At 44.9% G+C, this 17,094-nt stretch overlaps 1 protein-coding gene across 1 annotated transcript in view; it reads left to right on the top strand.

Annotated features, from left to right (window-relative positions):
* LOC146786163 (uncharacterized) overlaps nt 1-16,816 on the top strand; it is a 656,587-nt gene extending 639,771 nt beyond the window's left edge. Inside the window, exon 4 of the mRNA XM_085635693.1 lies at nt 16,646-16,816. Within this exon, the coding sequence (XP_085491819.1) occupies nt 16,646-16,666 (21 nt within the window). The 3' untranslated portion in view covers nt 16,667-16,816. The remainder of the gene's footprint in view (nt 1-16,645) is intronic.
* Nucleotides 16,817-17,094: the final 278 nt, after the last annotated feature.

Raw genomic sequence — 17,094 nt, 5'->3', positions numbered from 1 at the left:
CAAAAAATCCTTCGGCCAATCAAAATGCTCTATTTTTTTTAAAATTGGGATGGGGATAGAGGGACTATTGCGAGAGTCCCACGAAACCACCGTCTAGATAGACAAATATTTTTTATTCATAGTTTCTCAAAAACTACTGAACAAATTTACACCAATTCACAAACAGCATACTTTCAGGACAAAGATCTTGAGCAAATTTGGTTTCATTCCATTCAGTAGTTTTTGCAGTATTATTTCTTTAAAAAGTCTATGAAAAATGCACGGGGATGTTGTGTTTTGGGACCCCCCTTTTTTCTTGGTCCCTGTTTTACAGATCACCCCGATGCACAGTCTAGGCAAAAAATAGTACTTATTTGGGAAGTTTTTTGAAGATTATTCAGACAGTGCTAAGCTTATAAGAAAAACAAAAATGCTATTTCTTTTGGAAACAATGATCTAACTATACCCAGTGGCGACCGCCCCAGGGTAATATATATGTCTGTGGGTGTTTGTATGCAAACCACGGCCTGGGAACTCTGCATAGTTCTCAAGTTAGGTGGAGAGCTGCTCCTGTTGGAGCGCATCTACAACACCAGTTAAATAATAAATCTGTCCACCTCAAACGCCTTTTATTCCAGTAGAGTTTTTTAAGCATAGGATTAGCACAATCCTATCCATGGCAAGCTAGAAAAAAATGACAAAGCCTTTTGCCATTTTGCAGCTAAGTCTTTGAGCGTAGGATTAGCTAGTGCTATCCAAGCTTAGCTGAAACATGACAAGTCTTTTATCACTCCAGGCACAGAATTACAGCTTTGTATTAGTAATATACTATCCAAGCCAACCTGGAATTAATAAAAACAACTCCTGAGACATGGGTTTCGCTCTCATTAGAATTCGCCAGAAAAGTATAGCTTTGCCTCGATAGAAGGGGGCCCCCAGTATAGCTCAAAACCAAACATTCACAAGCTTAGAGTGCTGGATAAATTATGCAAGATAAGGCTAGGAACTCTGGGTAGTCCACCCTAATATAGCACAATAAAACTACATAAAAATGAAATATTTAACATGGTAATAGAACAAAACTAACTAAAAAAAGGTAGAATTAACTTCAGTATTTTGGTTCACAATATTTTGTAGTCACAATATTTTGTTTGTGATATTATGTCCAAACAATATTTTGAGCCAGTATTTCCGCAATGGAGTTCCCGGAAAAATTCCACTACCCGCCATGTGGCAGATTTTTTCTCAGGCAACGTTCACCAATGGTAAGTTAGCGAGCGAGAATTGGCGTCCTCTAGTGCATTTTTCAGGCGCTAGAGGGGCACCCAGAGAGATTTGCCCGGTGGTCGTGACCATTTGTGGTAAGAAAGCTGACGCTCGAGTAGAAAATCTACTCGAGTGGCAGCAAAGAAGCAGCACCATGTGGCGCACCACGTGGTGCAGTTAACACTGATTTTGCAGCGCAGAACAAGCTCCCAGGGCCAAGATTTGTGCCGATTTCTGCCCATTCGAGGAACTCCGCACAATCTTGCATAGTTTTCATGTAACACCACAGAATTATCTGCGAGTTCTGCCCACCCCTACACACATCGACTAGTTCTACGGACCAAATTTAATTGTTCATAAGAAAAAAATGGGCTATGTTGTTCTTACTTGATACACACTCTTGATCATGTATTGTCACACAGCTGTATCACTTGCTTGAGATCACCTCTCCATTGGACACTGGATTACTACCACCTCTGCTGCTGGTCTCTGCTGCTTGCTTACCTTAAAGGTTCACTCAAGATCATTCTTTTAAGGAAAGGTCCTCTCCGCCTCAGCTTTTGCTTTGGCGAGGGCGCTCTCCGCTTCTGCCCTCCTCTCCTCCAGGGCTCTCTGGGCACAGCCTCCTCTGAGGCTCTCTTGCAGCAGCCTACTCCTTGGCCAGCATCTCTGGGATCAGAATGCAGATATAAATGCTGCTGCTTGCTCTGTATTTGGCACAGGACCTCACTCTTGTGGGCCTCCTCTCTTCTCTGGCGCCATCACCAGGGGGGTTCCCATACCCCCCTCCATCTCCTCCTCCTGCTTCTCCATACCCTCCGCCCCTTGTTCCTCTGTTGTAACTTGTAACTGGCGGGCCTCTTCTCAGGCCCTGAGGGCCTCCTGAAGCTCCTGCTTCTTGGAGCTCTTGGTTGGTGGAAGACACCTTTCTCTGCAGAATCCATTGAGCTCAGCCAGAGGGTGACTCTCCAGATTGTTGCACTCAAAATCCGATCTTAAAGACAGAGTTACAGGTGCAAACAGTCAGGAAGGATGGAGGTAAATTTGGAAAAAGCAAAAGAGGACCAGAAGCCCAATTTGTTGTCTGATCATCTTTGGCATTTTTGTGCTAGACAAAGCACTGAATGTTACTGCACAAACACAAAACTGGGTCCCACCACTGAACATCAATGTCAAAAACTGGGTTATTGATTGAGGAGGTATAGACCCTTCACACGCAGCAAACATAATCCTTGTCAGGGTGAACCACAAAAGTCACTGACTTAACCTACGCTTACCTGTCTGATAGCTTTAGGCTTAATTTAGAGTAACTGTGTTAAGTATTTATGCAGCACACAAAAAGTAATAAAGTGAAAATACAACATAAGAAAAATACCCCACCAATTTAGAAAAATAGAGTAAAATTGTAATTATTTGATAGAATGACAAAAATCAAATCAGTAGAACCGGTGTTTACCATCTGCTGGTATCTGGTCGCATGAGACCGGGGCAGAGTCAAAAGTTACGTCAACAGCAATGGAGCCTAGTTTGGCTACACAGACCGGGTTGTGCTTGGTCCCGGCTTACCTTCGCCTTTAGAAGAAATTTTAAGAAAAAGTTGCTGAGAAGGTAAAGTTTAGTGGGACCAGGCAGCTGGTGGTGTCTGAGGAGGAGGTGTCATCGTCAGGGAGACACTGGACGAAGTCGAGGTGAAGATTTCTACGTTTGGACTTAATCACTTTTTTGGAAGTTAAAAATCTCCAGCAGGATGAAGCTGCAGGCTGTAGCCAATGAGGGCTCATGGAGGCCAGTTAATCCTTCCGAGAGAAGCTGCTGAACAGGATTTGCTGCTGCGGAGAAGATTGTAGCAGAAGCTACGGTGAAGTAGTGCACCTTGGGCGGATCGGTGAGCAGGTAGGTCCCTGTCTCCTGTTGGTTTTCAGGCCACTTTTTGGTGGAAAAGTTTCTTTGTCCCAGGTTTTAGGGTTAGCCTGGTACATCATCATTAGCACCACTTTAAAGGGTCCAGGACTAGCTGGAGACCACTTGAGGGGTCAGAACTCACTTCGGCCAGGGTCAAGGTGCAGGTTCAATGTTGTTGGACCTGTAAAACATAAAGGTACATGTCTAACATTTTAAATAAAAGACACACATATGATGGACGGAATGCAGAGCAAATTAAACATTTACCCCCAGTCAAGAGATCTGGGTTAAATCCAGCGCTCTTTTGCTCACCATCCCACCCCAGTTTAGACCCAGCAATATGTAAATCAGTCTTGGCCCTGTGCTTGAACTGTCAAGTCAGCTCCTCCCTGGACCGGAAACAAGTATCGTGGGACTGGGTGGCGAAGTGAGATAAGAATGATGATGGATTCAACCCAGATCTGTGACTTGGGTGAGTGTCTGAAAAGGTTTGGTCCCTTGTCCATTATCTCCTTGTGTTTGCTTTGTTTGCCCTAAGTCGGCAGGGTATTCCCAGACGTGGGTCCCTTGCTCACTTTGCCACTGGATTCAAAGTAGTCTGGCTGATGAGGGGTGTTACCCCGAAAGCCCCGAAACTGGTCCCAGGATCTTGTTCCTGGTCCAGGGAAGACCTGGCTTGGCAGTTCGGGCTGGACTGTTCCCATAAAGCACAGGGTCAAGACTGATTTGCATATAGCTGGGTCTGAGCCAGGGTTACAAAGTGAGCTAAAGATGGATTCAACCCAGATCTGTGACTGGGGGTGAGTGTTTGAAAACTTTTGACGCTCCGTCCATCATCTCCTTGTGCTTGCTTTGTTCGCCCTAAGTTGGCAGGGTATTCCCAGACATGGGTCCCTTGATCACTTTGCCACTGGATTCAAGCTAGTCTGGCTGATGAGGGGTGTTATCCCGAAACCGGTCCCAGGGTGCTTGTTTCCGGTCCAGGAAAGACCTAGCTTGGCAGTTCGGGCTGGACTGTTTCCAAGAGGCACAGGGTCAAGATTGATTTGCACATAGCTGGGTCAGAACTGGGGTGGCGAAGTGAGCTAAAGAACGATGAAGGATTCAAACCAGGCCTGTGACTGGGGGTGAGTGTCTGAGAAGTTTGGCGCTCCGCCCATCATCTCCTTGTGTTTGCTTTGTTCGCCTAAGTTGGCAGGGTATGCCCAGACGTAGGTCCCTTGCTTACTTTGCCACTGGAATCAAGCTAGTCTGGCTGATGAGGAGTGTTACCCTGAAACCGGTCCCAGTATCCTTGTTTCCGGTCCAGGGAAGACCTGGTTTGGCAGTTTGGACTGGACTGTTCCCATGAGGCACAGGGTCAAGACTGATTTGCATATAGCTGGGTCTCAACTGGGGTGGCAAAGTGAGCTTAAGAACGATGATGGATTCAACCCAGATATTTGACTGGGGGTGAGTGTCTGAAAAGTTTTGGTGCTCTGTCCATCATCTCTTTGTGTTTGCTTTGTTCGCCCTAAGTTGGCAGGGTGTACCCAAACGTGGGTCCCTTGCTTACCTTGCCACTGGATTTAAGCTAGCCTGGCTGATGAGGGGTGTTACCCCGAAACTGGTTCCAGGATGCTTGTTTCTGGTCCAGGGAAGACCTGGCTTGGCATTTCGGGCTGGACTGTTCCCATGAGGCACAGGGTCAAGTCTGATTGCAGATAGCTGGGTATGAACTGGGGTTGCGAAGTGAGCTAAAGAATGATGATGGATTCAACCCAGATCTGTGACTGGGGGTGAGTGTCTGAAAAGTTTTGGCGCTCCGTCCATCATCTCCTTGTATTTGCTTTTAACTTTTTAAATACACTGCACCCTGCCCTATGGTCTTTTGAGAACCTACCTTAGGTGTGACATATGTATTAAAAAGGACGTTTTTAGCATTGGCAAAAGGTTTATTTTGCCAAGTTGAATTAGTGGTCTAAACTGCACACATGCTGCAATGGAAGGCCTAAGACATGTTTAAAGGGCTACTTAAGTGGGTGGTACAATAGGTGTAGCAGGCCCACGAGTAGCATTTAATTCACAGACCCTGGGTACATGTAGTACCACTTTACTAGGGACTTATAAGTAAATTAAATGTGCAAATTGGGTGTAAGCTAATTGTACTAGTTTTAAGATGTGAGCACAAGCACTTTGGCACTAGTTAGCAGTAGTGATATAAATAGTGTCCCAAGGCCAGCAAAAACGAATTTCAGAAAACAAAGAGGGGAGAATGCAAAAGGTTTGGGGGGAAACCACACCAAGGCTGTCAGGTCCAACAACTCTATATCAAGACCAGCAGAAATTGGCACCGACTTCACCTGCAATATTGACCTGCTAGCGTGGGTACCATGTTTATCGATCAATTATTGTCAGTCAAGGCTGCTGCTGAATTGCCCTCCATGTGTGTCTTGGATATTCCAAGGTTGCTTCATTGTGCTTTGTAAAGTCTGAGGTTGTGGCTTCTACATCACTCTTAAAGGCAGGAACAGCCTGCCGTTGCACATTAGAGCCACGCCCTCAATAATTGGATTCCGCAGGAAGCTAAAGACATGGTTCTGTGGATTGCTCACCTACCCAGCCCCAGGCCAAGCCAGGCCCTCCCCATCTTTAGTGCCAGGATACCCTCCCGGATGATAAGGCACGTTGCAAATGCTCTAGTATAACATAAAGCATAGCCCCATAGTCGTTTGCTACTTCTGGAGTCGTGAAGAAGCCCCCATCAGGATTGGCTTCCATCGTCGGTGAGGTGTAGAACTTTTAGTAAAACACAATACTACGTTAACTTTTTTGTGAGCCCTTAAAGTATCTTAGGAGTGAGCCTGCTTAAGTGAATGAGAGTTTTTTCTCTGTCTGCACAGACTTCGTAAGGACTCAGTGAAAGCTGAATTATCCTGCTCTACACAGCTTTACAGTTGTACATTTTTAGAGTGGCGGTTCCTCCGCTAATGCAAAGGAGCAACGCCCCACTGCTTTTCACACTGTAAAAAAAGGAAAATTAAAATGATAATAACTGGACGTTATTACAATTTAATTTGTTCCTGCTGCGGCGTCTTGGCGGGGTGGGGTAGATGTGCTCTGCTGACAGAGTAGTTTGCACTCCCTAAGTGCGCATAAATGTTTGTCCGACCTTCTCGGGTTGGCCAAACATCCATGCGCACTTAGCATATTCTCCACCCAGGCTGCATTACAGCCTGGATGGAGAACATGCCCAGGCTCCCATCCCTGGCTGAGCAGTGAACCACAGCGCTCAGACCAATCACAACGCTGCATTGCAGTTTTGTGATTGGCTGTGTTTGCACAGGAGAAGCCAGGAAGAGGACGGAAGAAAGGCAGCGGTGGCCGGCAGGTAAGTTCATTTTTCTTTTTTACCCCACCCCCTCGTCCCCCTCTACCCCCCCCCCCCCCCCTCTCCGCTCCACTGCTGCTTCCCGGGAACAGCCACCACTGCATTTTCACTGAATATGTTTTGACACATGACACTAATTTAGGGTTTAATAGTTCTTAACAATTAAATTAGCTACGTATGCTCAGACAAAATGTGGTGATCTTACATATATGGGCAAAAATATTGTTAGCTGTGACTTGGATGGCACTTGTGAGAACGTCTGGCATAAATTTCCTGCAAGCGGATATTTTAAAAAATGTACTATTGTGCTCTGGTGCCAGACTTAAAGCTGGGGTTAAAAGTGATATGTATTTTGTTGTTATCATTAAACGTGGTGCTTAAGTTGGGCCCTATTCACATAGTTAATTCTCTCATAAACGTGTGTTCAGGAAGTGATTCGTGGGAGGCATAAGCTCATGTGCAAATCTGAAGATGTCCACCACAGCTGCAAAGAACTCCACAGTTGTACATCCTACTCAAGCAGTGGGATATGTCAGAGTTTTACTCCCCCTGCAGTGTGGCAATTTGAACGGATCACTACCAGATTTGGTGGAAAAGGACTTTATCCAAGGTGAAAATATTTTTTTCCACCGAGGAAAAAAGATATATGTGTACCGTAGATCCTGTTTCCCCCCTATGGAGTTATCCTTTACTGAGAACTCTGCTCAGGGGCAAAAAGGTGCCCACTGGAAAAGTCACTTGAGTCAAGCTATCCTGGCTGATGACGGCTGATAGCCAGAAACCGGTCCTAGGATGCTTGATTCCGGTCCAGGGAAGACATGGCTTGGCAGTTCGGGCTGGACTGTTCCCATGAGGCACAGGGTCAAGACTGATTTGCATATGGCCATGTCTAAACTGGGGTGGCGTAGTGGGCAAAAGAACGATGGATTTAACCCAGATCTCTTGACTGGGGGAGAATGTCTGCATTGTCAGCATTCCGTCCATCATTTGTTTGTTGTAACGCTTTTCGCCCTAAGTGGGATGGGTATTCCCAGACGTGGGACCCATGCTCACTACGCTACTGGAGTCAAGCTATCCTGGCTGATGACGGCTGATAGCCAGAAACCGGTCCTAGGATGCTTGATTCCGGTCCAGGGAAGACATGGCTTGGCAGTTCGGGCTGGACTGTTCCCATGAGGCACAGGGTCAAGACTGATTTGCATATGGCCATGTCTAAACTGGGGTGGCGTAGTGGGCAAAAGAACGATGGATTTAACCCAGATCTCTTGACTGGGGGAGAATGTCTGCATTGTCAGCATTCCGTCCATCATTTGTTTGTTGTAACGCTTTTCGCCCTAAGTGGGAAGGGTATTCCCAGACGTGGGACCCGTGCTCACTACGCCACTGGAGTCAAGCTATCCTGGCTGATGACGGCTGATAGCCAGAAACCGGTCCTAGGATGCTTGATTCCGGTCCAGGGAAGACATGGCTTGGCAGTTTGGGCTGGACTGTTCCCATGAGGCACAGGGTCAAGACTGATTTGCATATGGCCATGTCTAAACTGGGGTGGCGTAGTGGGCAAAAGAACAATGGATTTAACCCAGATTTCTTGACTGGGGGAGAATGTCTGCATTGTCAGCATTCCGTCCATCATTTGTTTGTTGTAACGCTTTTCGCCCTAAGTGGGATGGGTATTCCCAGACGTGGGACCCATGCTCACTATGCTACTGGAGTCGAGCTATCCTGGCTGATGACGGCTGATAGCCAGAAACCGGTCCTAGGATGCTTGATTCCGGTCCAGGGAAGACATGGCTTGGCAGTTCGGGCTGGACTGTTCCCATGAGGCACAGGGTCAAGACTGATTTGCATATGGCCATGTCTAAACTGGGGTGGCGTAGTGGGCAAAAGAACGATGGATTTAACCCAGATCTCTTGACTGGGGGAGAATGTCTGCATTGTCAGCATTCCGTCCATCATTTGTTTGTTGTAACGCTTTTCGCCCTAAGTGGGATGGGTATTCCCAGACGTGGGACCCATGCTCACTACGCTACTGGAGTCAAGCTATCCTGGCTGATGACGGCTGATAGCCAGAAACCGGTCCTAGGATGCTTGATTCCGGTCCAGGGAAGACATGGCTTGGCAGTTCGGGCTGGACTGTTCCCATGAGGCACAGGGTCAAGACTGATTTGCATATGGCCATGTCTAAACTGGGGTGGCGTAGTGGGCAAAAGAACGATAGATTTAACCCAGATCTCTTGACTGGGGGAGAATGTCTGCATTGTCAGCATTCCGTCCATCATTTGTTTGTTGTAACGCTTTTCGCCCTAAGTGGGATGGGTATTCCCAGACGTGGGACCCATGCTCACTACGCTACTGGAGTCAAGCTATCCTGGCTGATGACGGCTGATAGCCAGAAACCGGTCCCAGGATGCTTGATTCCGGTCCAGGGAAGACATGGCTTGGCAGTTCGGGCTGGACTGTTCCCATGAGGCACAGGGTCAAGACTGATTTGCATATGGCCATGTTTAAACTGGGGTGGCGTAGTGGGCAAAAGAACGATGGATTTAACCCAGATCTCTTGACTGGGGGAGAATGTCTGCATTGTCAGCATTCCGTCCATCATTTGTTTGTTGTAACGCTTTTCGCCCTAAGTGGGATGGGTATTCCCAGACGTGGGACCCATGCTCACTACGCTACTGGAGTCAAGCTATCCTGGCTGATGACGGCTGATAGCCAGAAACCGGTCCCAGGATGCTTGATTCCGGTCCAGGGAAGACATGGCTTGGCAGTTCGGGCTGGACTGTTCCCATGAGGCACAGGGTCAAGACTGATTTGCATATGGCCATGTTTAAACTGGGGTGGCGTAGTGGGCAAAAGAACGATGGATTTAACCCAGATCTCTTGACTGGGGGAGAATGTCTGCATTGTCAGCATTCCGTCCATCATTTGTTTGTTGTAACACTTGACATTCCCAGGCATACATCTGGAAACTTGTACCTGATGCAGCTTTGTAGCCGACTCCACCGAAACGTGTTGAATAGCGAAAAGTAGGTAAAGTGCATTGACAGAGAGCTCTCAGCTAGTACTCTGCTACGATCTCTTGTGGGCATTTTAACCCACTGTAAGAGTAAGTTCTGGCCATCCAATGGTACAATGACAAATGTCCCTAGCAGTAATGGGTGGGAGTTTGACGGGTATATTGATTCAGCCACATTTGCGAGTGGAGACGGGGAGCCTGCACCTACCTGGGCTTTGGCAGTTGTACCTGGGTCGCCTACGCTGTTGGTCTCCCCTTCCGCCGACGGAGTTCATGGCCGCAGCTGGGGGAGACTACAGCTCCCAGCGGGCTTTGAGCCACCACCACCTGACCTCCGCCTACCTTCGCGCCCGGAGGCGCAGAAAAAGGAGAGGCTCCCTACGCGTCGCGGGTGGCGCCGGACGAAGCCCGGGCAATGGGCGGGCCCTCTGTGGCCCTCCGAGGACCGCTCGAGGCCGGGCCGGGCCATTCCCGTTGGTTGCTGCTCCCAGAATTTAGTAAGTGTTTCGTGACTGTGTGATAGATCTTGCGAGCTGAGTGTGCCTCCAGGTTTACGGGATTGGCGTACATTTGATCAACAGCCCTGCGACCCATAGCCCGTTTACTTTGCAGTAGCTGTGATAATCACTAGTGCCACTATGACCAAACAAAAGTCAATCATGGATAACTATCTGGTCAAAGTTGTAAGCAAGATAAACAGTGACCGGAGAAAATCCTTAGGGCGAGATAATTTGTCTGACCTGCCCCTGGGACTCCCTGAAGAGGATATAACTGACATTGTTGAGTCTGTGGTCACCTACCGTAATCCCGAAGTTTTACCCACAGTAGTCTCTGATGCCTCAGTTATCTGTGCCCCGATTGAAGATCTATTAGCAGTCCCGGAGGTTGTTCCACAGCAATGCCCGTTGGCCCCGCGTTCCGTGAGGGCATGCAGAAAGGTAACCACCAAACGGGGAGGAAATACTATTAGAAGAAAAGCTGAACCTGCACCCAAGAACTCAGTCTGTGAAAAAGGGACCCTGGCCAAGGACAATTCAGTTACTATTAACACCGAGCAATTTGATCTGTTAGTTGGTATCATGGAGAGCAAACTTGAGCTGATTGTTAAGCCATTAACTACCAAAATAGACTAACTTACAGCCGAAGTGTCTAGATTGGGGAGTGCCCTAGACAGGCTTACGACTAAGATGGATCATCCTGGGCCCTCAGTGAAGGATGGTCCTAGAGCTGAATCTGCCCCTAAACCGATTAACAATAGTGTCTGTTCTATGCAAGTAGCTACACTAGGTACACGAGCAGGTGGTCGGGCGATGCAGGTCCAAGTAGCACCTGCACCAGCAAGTCGGAGTGAATTACAGGCTTGTAATACAAGCAGTACTGTGCAGGAGCCTGTAATGACTGCTATACCAGTTAGGGAAGCTACACTTAACAACAACCGATCCGTAGACCTCCCACCTGAGTGTGCACCTTATGTTGTTGTCCTATCCAATGTCCCCTCCTTAGGTCTTGGCCGGACTAGAAACTCCTCAGAGTCACAGGACTCACTAAAAAATAATACAACTTTCTGGCTAAATAGGCACTGTGGGTTCCCGGTTAAGTTCTTTGATCAAATTATAACTTCAAGAAGGGTTAGTTGGATTGGAAATACAAGAAAGTCATGTAGGGGGGACTGCGTTATTGTTAATTTCCAACACCCCCAGCATGTTGCGACAGTCTTGTTAAGAGCAGCCTCTATATCACAGAATGAGACTGACATAATTGTACGACCTTTGGGTTATTTTTACAACCATCTTAGTAAATCGCCCCATGCTACTAACAGGGATAAAGCCTCCCCTTCTAATCATACCATCAACAGAAATAGATTATTTCCCCCCAATCACGGGTTAGTCTTTGAAATCCCTGTTCAGAATAGATACCAATCCCTGAGCTCCTTAGATCAGAATGACTGACATCAGAAGACATTCAGATCCCAGTCGACCATTACTTCTAGTGGTCTGTCCAAACAATCTAATGTGTCAAAGTTAGCTCATGAGGATCTCCAGATTAATGATAACCTGGGAACCATTAACAGTGGATTAATAGTAGCAAATGTCACTGGGGGTAATTTGGAATTGATCAATGATGTAGATAGAAGCTTGAGTGTGACTGTGAACGAACTATGCTGTGATGGAGACACCTCCAATACTGCCCAGGAAGAGCTCAATAACCGCTCCCACAGGGGTATCTCTATTGCTAGCTGGAATATAGCCGGTTTGGCCTCTAAGGAAAATAATTTGGGATGGGAGGTCTTGATTAGATCACATGATATTCTTTGTCTCCAAGAATCTTGGTGTGCTGCTAAACCTTGCTTTGATGGTTATATATGTTATAGCTTAGAAGCTACTGAGTCCAGACATGGAAGAGCAAAGGGGGGACTGCTTTTTCTTATATCAGTAGACCTTAAGCTGACGGTTGTTAAACATTTATCAGTTGGAACCCATTCCCAAATTCACTGGGTGCGACTATCAGAAGGTATAGAAGCGCTATTAATACATTTTTATAACAATATTTTTAACAATTCCCGGCACAAAGTAATAGTTGAGCTTGATAGTGCCCTCATGAAGCTTGTAGCAGAAGCAAAATGCATTCTTACACATTTGGTTAGGTGATTTTAACTCCATAATATGCGGCCTGTCTTCCTCTAGGGCCTGTGGGGTACAAAATAACAGTGGCGAGTATACGCCTCATTTCCCACATAACACCTATGGGGAGGCTATTAATAGTGTAATGGCAACTTATGATTTAGAGCTGGTGAGGCCTGATGTAGAGGCCAGTGGTCATTTTATCCCTACATTTACTGGGAGGAACGCCAGTTCTACCATATCGTGGTTTCATCCAGTCTAGTGCCCCATTGTTCGATTAAGATAAGGGACGCCTCCAACCTGAGTGATCACAATTGTATTACCATGCGAATCGAGTCATGGAAATGCAGAGACCAGACGGCGTCAAGAATTTTAGCTAACATTGAGCCGCATAGAGCAAATGGAACTAGGCTTAGGTGGAAAGGGGAAAAATCTGCAGTAGTAGTGCCTATAATCATATCTAAAAACTTGGAAGATATTAATACCATTTTAACATCAGGGTGTTCACCTACCTCCGTTGTGACTAATTTTATTAATATCAATATGATTATTAATAATATATTTACGGGAAATAAGCCGGGTATGAGAGGCAAGGGTTGGTTTGACCATGCTTGCACAGCCCTTTTTTCCCAACTTAAAAAAGCGTTAGCCCTTACCCCAAGGGATAAGAACCAAGTCACACTTTTGCGATATGATTACAAAATGGCACTTACTAGAAGGAAAAAAGAACTACAGCAGGAAGCTTGGGATAATTTAACACAGGCGGCAGAAACCTTGGATAGCCGTTTATTCTGGTCTACTATCAATTCCCCCTTCCTACACGATGACATAATCCCCCAACTCTCTTCTAATGTGGGGAGTGAGGCTTGGGTGTCCCACTTCTCATCTATTTTTCAAGATAGTGTCTCGACTGGCAACGAGCAAAGGCATTGGCCCATGCTTCCACTAGACATCTCCCTAGGTGAGGTGGAATGTAGTATTAAGGCTAGCAAGGGGGGAAAGGCTCAGGGGCCTGATGGAGTCCCTATTGATGTTTATAAGGCCGAACCGCTGATTTGGGGACCGATACTTACCTTGGTCCTCAATGCAGCCGTAACCACTTTGATTCCATCCACATGGGGAGATTCAATTATTGTCCCTATCTACAAAAAGGGGGATAAGGCATTAGCTTGTAATTATCGGCCGATCAGTCTGTTGGACTCATCGGTGAAGATTATGAGCAGGGTGCTGTTTAGATTGGAAGCGTGGGCAGAGGAGAATGGGATTCTTGCCAACTCCCAATACGGTTTTAGAAAGGGTCGTGGGACTTTGGATCAATGCTTGAACTTAGAACTATTAATCGGCAAGTATACCAAGGCTATGTGTGGCAATCTGTATCTTTGCTTTGCCGATTTAAGTAGCGCTTTTGACCTAGTTAATCATTCGCTTCTCTGGTCAGTCTTGTTAGAATTAGGCGCCCCCAAGGAAATCATTTTTTTCCTTGCTAGACTATACAACAAGATGCAAGCAAGCGTTCGATATGGGGTCAATGGGGAGTGTACCCCGAATTTTAGTGTGAAACGAGGAATTAGACAGGGCTGTGTCCTCGCCCCTTTGTTGTTTATTTTATTTATTAACGGGGTGGAAACCATCCTGAAAACAGTTAAGGCTGATGCTCCTCAGGTTACCGGGATAGGTGTGCCAGTTCTGCTTTATGCGGATGATGCTGTGCTCCTATCTCGGACACCTATTGGTTTGCAGCGCCTGATGGATCGGTTTTCCGAATTTATAGGGGAGAGTAAGCTTCTGATAAATAAAAGTAAAACTCATATTATGATTTGCGGGGCTAAGACTAGAAAGAATCACGCCTTTTTTATAGAAGGAGTGAAAGTGCAACAAGTAAGAAATTTCTGCTATTTGGGTGTCACTTTCTCGGGCGACGATAGCTGGGCCCAGGACTTAATAAGTGTAAGAACTAAAATGGCCAAAAGTTCCTATGGCATATTTAAATTTGCCGCAAAGATAGGGGACAGACGAATAAGAGATATGATGGAGATATATAAGGCCAAAGGTGTCTCCATTGCCCTATATGGGGCAGGGCTGTGGGGTTACTCTAACGTTGGTTGTCTTCAGAGGGAAGAAAACACCTTCCTCAAGAAACTAATGTGTCTTCCTGCTTCTGCCTCAACAGAGTTAATTCACAAAGAGGTTGGGGCTCCTTATTTGAGTGACCTTGTTTCACTCAGGCCTTTGTCACTTTACAAAGCAATTTGGCATAAGGAAGAGACTGAGTTCAACCAACTTGTTATCAAGGACTGTCTTAAATTAGATAACTGTATGAAAATCCCATGGCTCAAGTATGTTGTTGAGAGCTATCAGGCGATTTTTGGGTTGAACTTGTTATTGGATTTTTATTGGATTTTTGTTCCCCACGAGTTCTAGTCAAACACGACATGAAAAAATCCTTTTTGTTGTCCAGAACCCAAAAACGTTTAGTTGAGTCTGGTCCCCTCACTACTGTTCAACAATATAATAAATATACTGAAAATGAGGGTTTCCAGCAGTATTTGATCATGGTAACCCGCCCAGCTCATAGATTTGTCCTAACCAGATTAAGGTTAGGAATGGCACATGTCTTGGTGGCCTTCCCCCAACAAAAAAGATATCCTGTTGGCCCTTGCCTGTGCGATGGACACTCCAAACAAAACAGTATGCACTTTATGCTTATTTGCACTCTTTTCTTGAATGTAAGGATTACATTTTTAAAACCTATGTTTTTAAAATACTGTATTTTTAATACAGAAGATGCAATGAGGTTGCTTTTTAATATGAATTCCCCTGATATATGTTTTTATACTGCAAGTTTTATTTGTAAATCTATTTATTATAGGAAAAGTATGATCTTTTAAATGTGTTTCTTTATTAGTTTGTATCTCTGTGTTTTGCTGTGCGCTTTTATGGTCATCATATGTTATGAACCGAATAAAGCTTCATGAACTGAACTGAACTGATTCAGCCACAAGTGCATCCAGGCTCTCAGGGTTAGAGCAGAATTAAATAAAAACCTTCAAGAACCAGGTCCCCCTCAGCCTCCAAATTCCATACTCAAGATTCAAATTTCAGACTCAACATTTACTGAAAGAAGATTTCCTGTTTTCCTTCCCTTGGCTAGCTCCAGCTGTCCAAAACACATCACCTGTGCAGGTTATTCATAACTCTCCTAATTACTTCGGGGAATTCCACTATATTGGCAAACAGAGAAATTGTTTATCAATTACCATTATTTCCCCACACAAGGGGATGTCATAGAAGGAAGGTTGACCATTCAAATCAGAGCCTTTGAGATTGCTTGCAAACTGGATCTCCAGATTAGAATATGTTTAGGGAGTGCCCTGCTACAGAGGATCCAGTTTGATCCCTAATTCTGAATCTTACAAGTATCCTCAGTGATCAGTTCATATTGCTCTAATTCTCCTGGTAAGAGTTCTTAATGTTTCTGCATAAATTATACGATATTGCTTGGGGTTATCCTTGAGAGAGGTTTTTTCTTTGGCTTTTTTGTAAATATTATATTAGTTTACAATTTTCTTAAGATGCCGGTATGCTCTACACCACACTTACCAATGTTAAAAGAGATTGAAATCAGGAACTGTAACCAAGAAATTGTTGTTCTTTTTCATTGCAAATTCCTTTGTTTTTCTTTACCCCTGGTAGATTCTTAGTTACAACAATTGTCACAAGAAAGCCTATCACTGTGCAATATTTTTGAAACTATTCATTTTGTGAAGGCTTAGCAGTCTGGGTTTGTAGGCCTGTAGTTGATTACATTTCGCACAAATACTACATGGTCCTATTTATTTATTTGCACGTGATTTAGGCGAGATCACACAGATTATTTTTGCTGTCTCTGTTTTTAATGTTGTATTTAATGTATAAAGATTGTTTCTTCACTTGAAGTAAAAATAAAAAAAAAGAGGTAAAGATTAGCTACAATTATAATATTGAGTATTTTGGCTTGAATTGGTAAGGCAAAACTAATCTTATGATTTAGATATGCATGTATGATCGGCTGGGGGGTGCACATTTACAAACGTATAATAATGGAATCTAGTAAGTTGCAAGTAAAACTTGAGTGGAATTTTTTTAAACTTTTTTTTTTAGAAAAAGTGAATACCATTAGCTTTTGCTAATTTAAATTTACTTCACACATCTCCAAAACACTTACAATCCGCCACATTTGGAAAAATAAAAATACAAATATTTGGTCATCATTTTGTGCAGCAGTTGCATTAGAACAAGACCATTCTCCTAATAAACAGCTACTGAAATTATATTCGCTTCTCGTTTGGCAGCCACAGAAATGTCCATTTTGTTATGAAAAATACACGTGGGTGCAAATCAATCTGCTGCATACTAATGGCAACAGAAATGTTGTTCTTCTCTTGTAATATTGTCATTGATTTGTTGTATTGAACGGCAATCTTCTGTACCAAGTATTTTTCTTTATTTCAGGTTTTAACAGGAATAAAATGAGATACTGATTGCTTCCAACTAAAAGAAACTCAAGCATGTGGTACAGAAAAGTTTAAGAACACGCGTGTGAAAATTGGGACCCTGACCTCAGGGTTCGAGTAAGGTTCATGCTCTAAATGGAACTGTGCTCCCCTGAAACCGGTGATGTGTGTAAGTCACAAACCTGTTGGAAACATGACCGAGGTAAGTCAATTTTTATTGTACCTGTAAGTGCCTACTAGTTTTGGTCTGCATTGGTTCTGGTTATGAAACAGTGAGTAGCAGTTCTTAGCCACTATTGACATCCTTATGAGCCTCTCGTCTTACATTTTCTTTTCCCTTCTCGATGGATGCCTTCCTCGTTTAATGGGCCGGGTGATAATCATGGCGGCTATTTAGAGTTTGGCGGGGTGTACTCTGCACATCCAGAGTGGCGGAAGCCCATCATA

The sequence above is a fragment of the Triturus cristatus genome, chromosome 11 (assembly GCF_964204655.1).
Source record: "Triturus cristatus chromosome 11, aTriCri1.1, whole genome shotgun sequence".
NCBI lineage: Eukaryota > Metazoa > Chordata > Amphibia > Caudata > Salamandridae > Triturus > Triturus cristatus.
The sequence above is the reverse complement of the archived record's forward strand: the minus strand, read 5'-3'. Positions and strand labels throughout refer to the sequence as shown.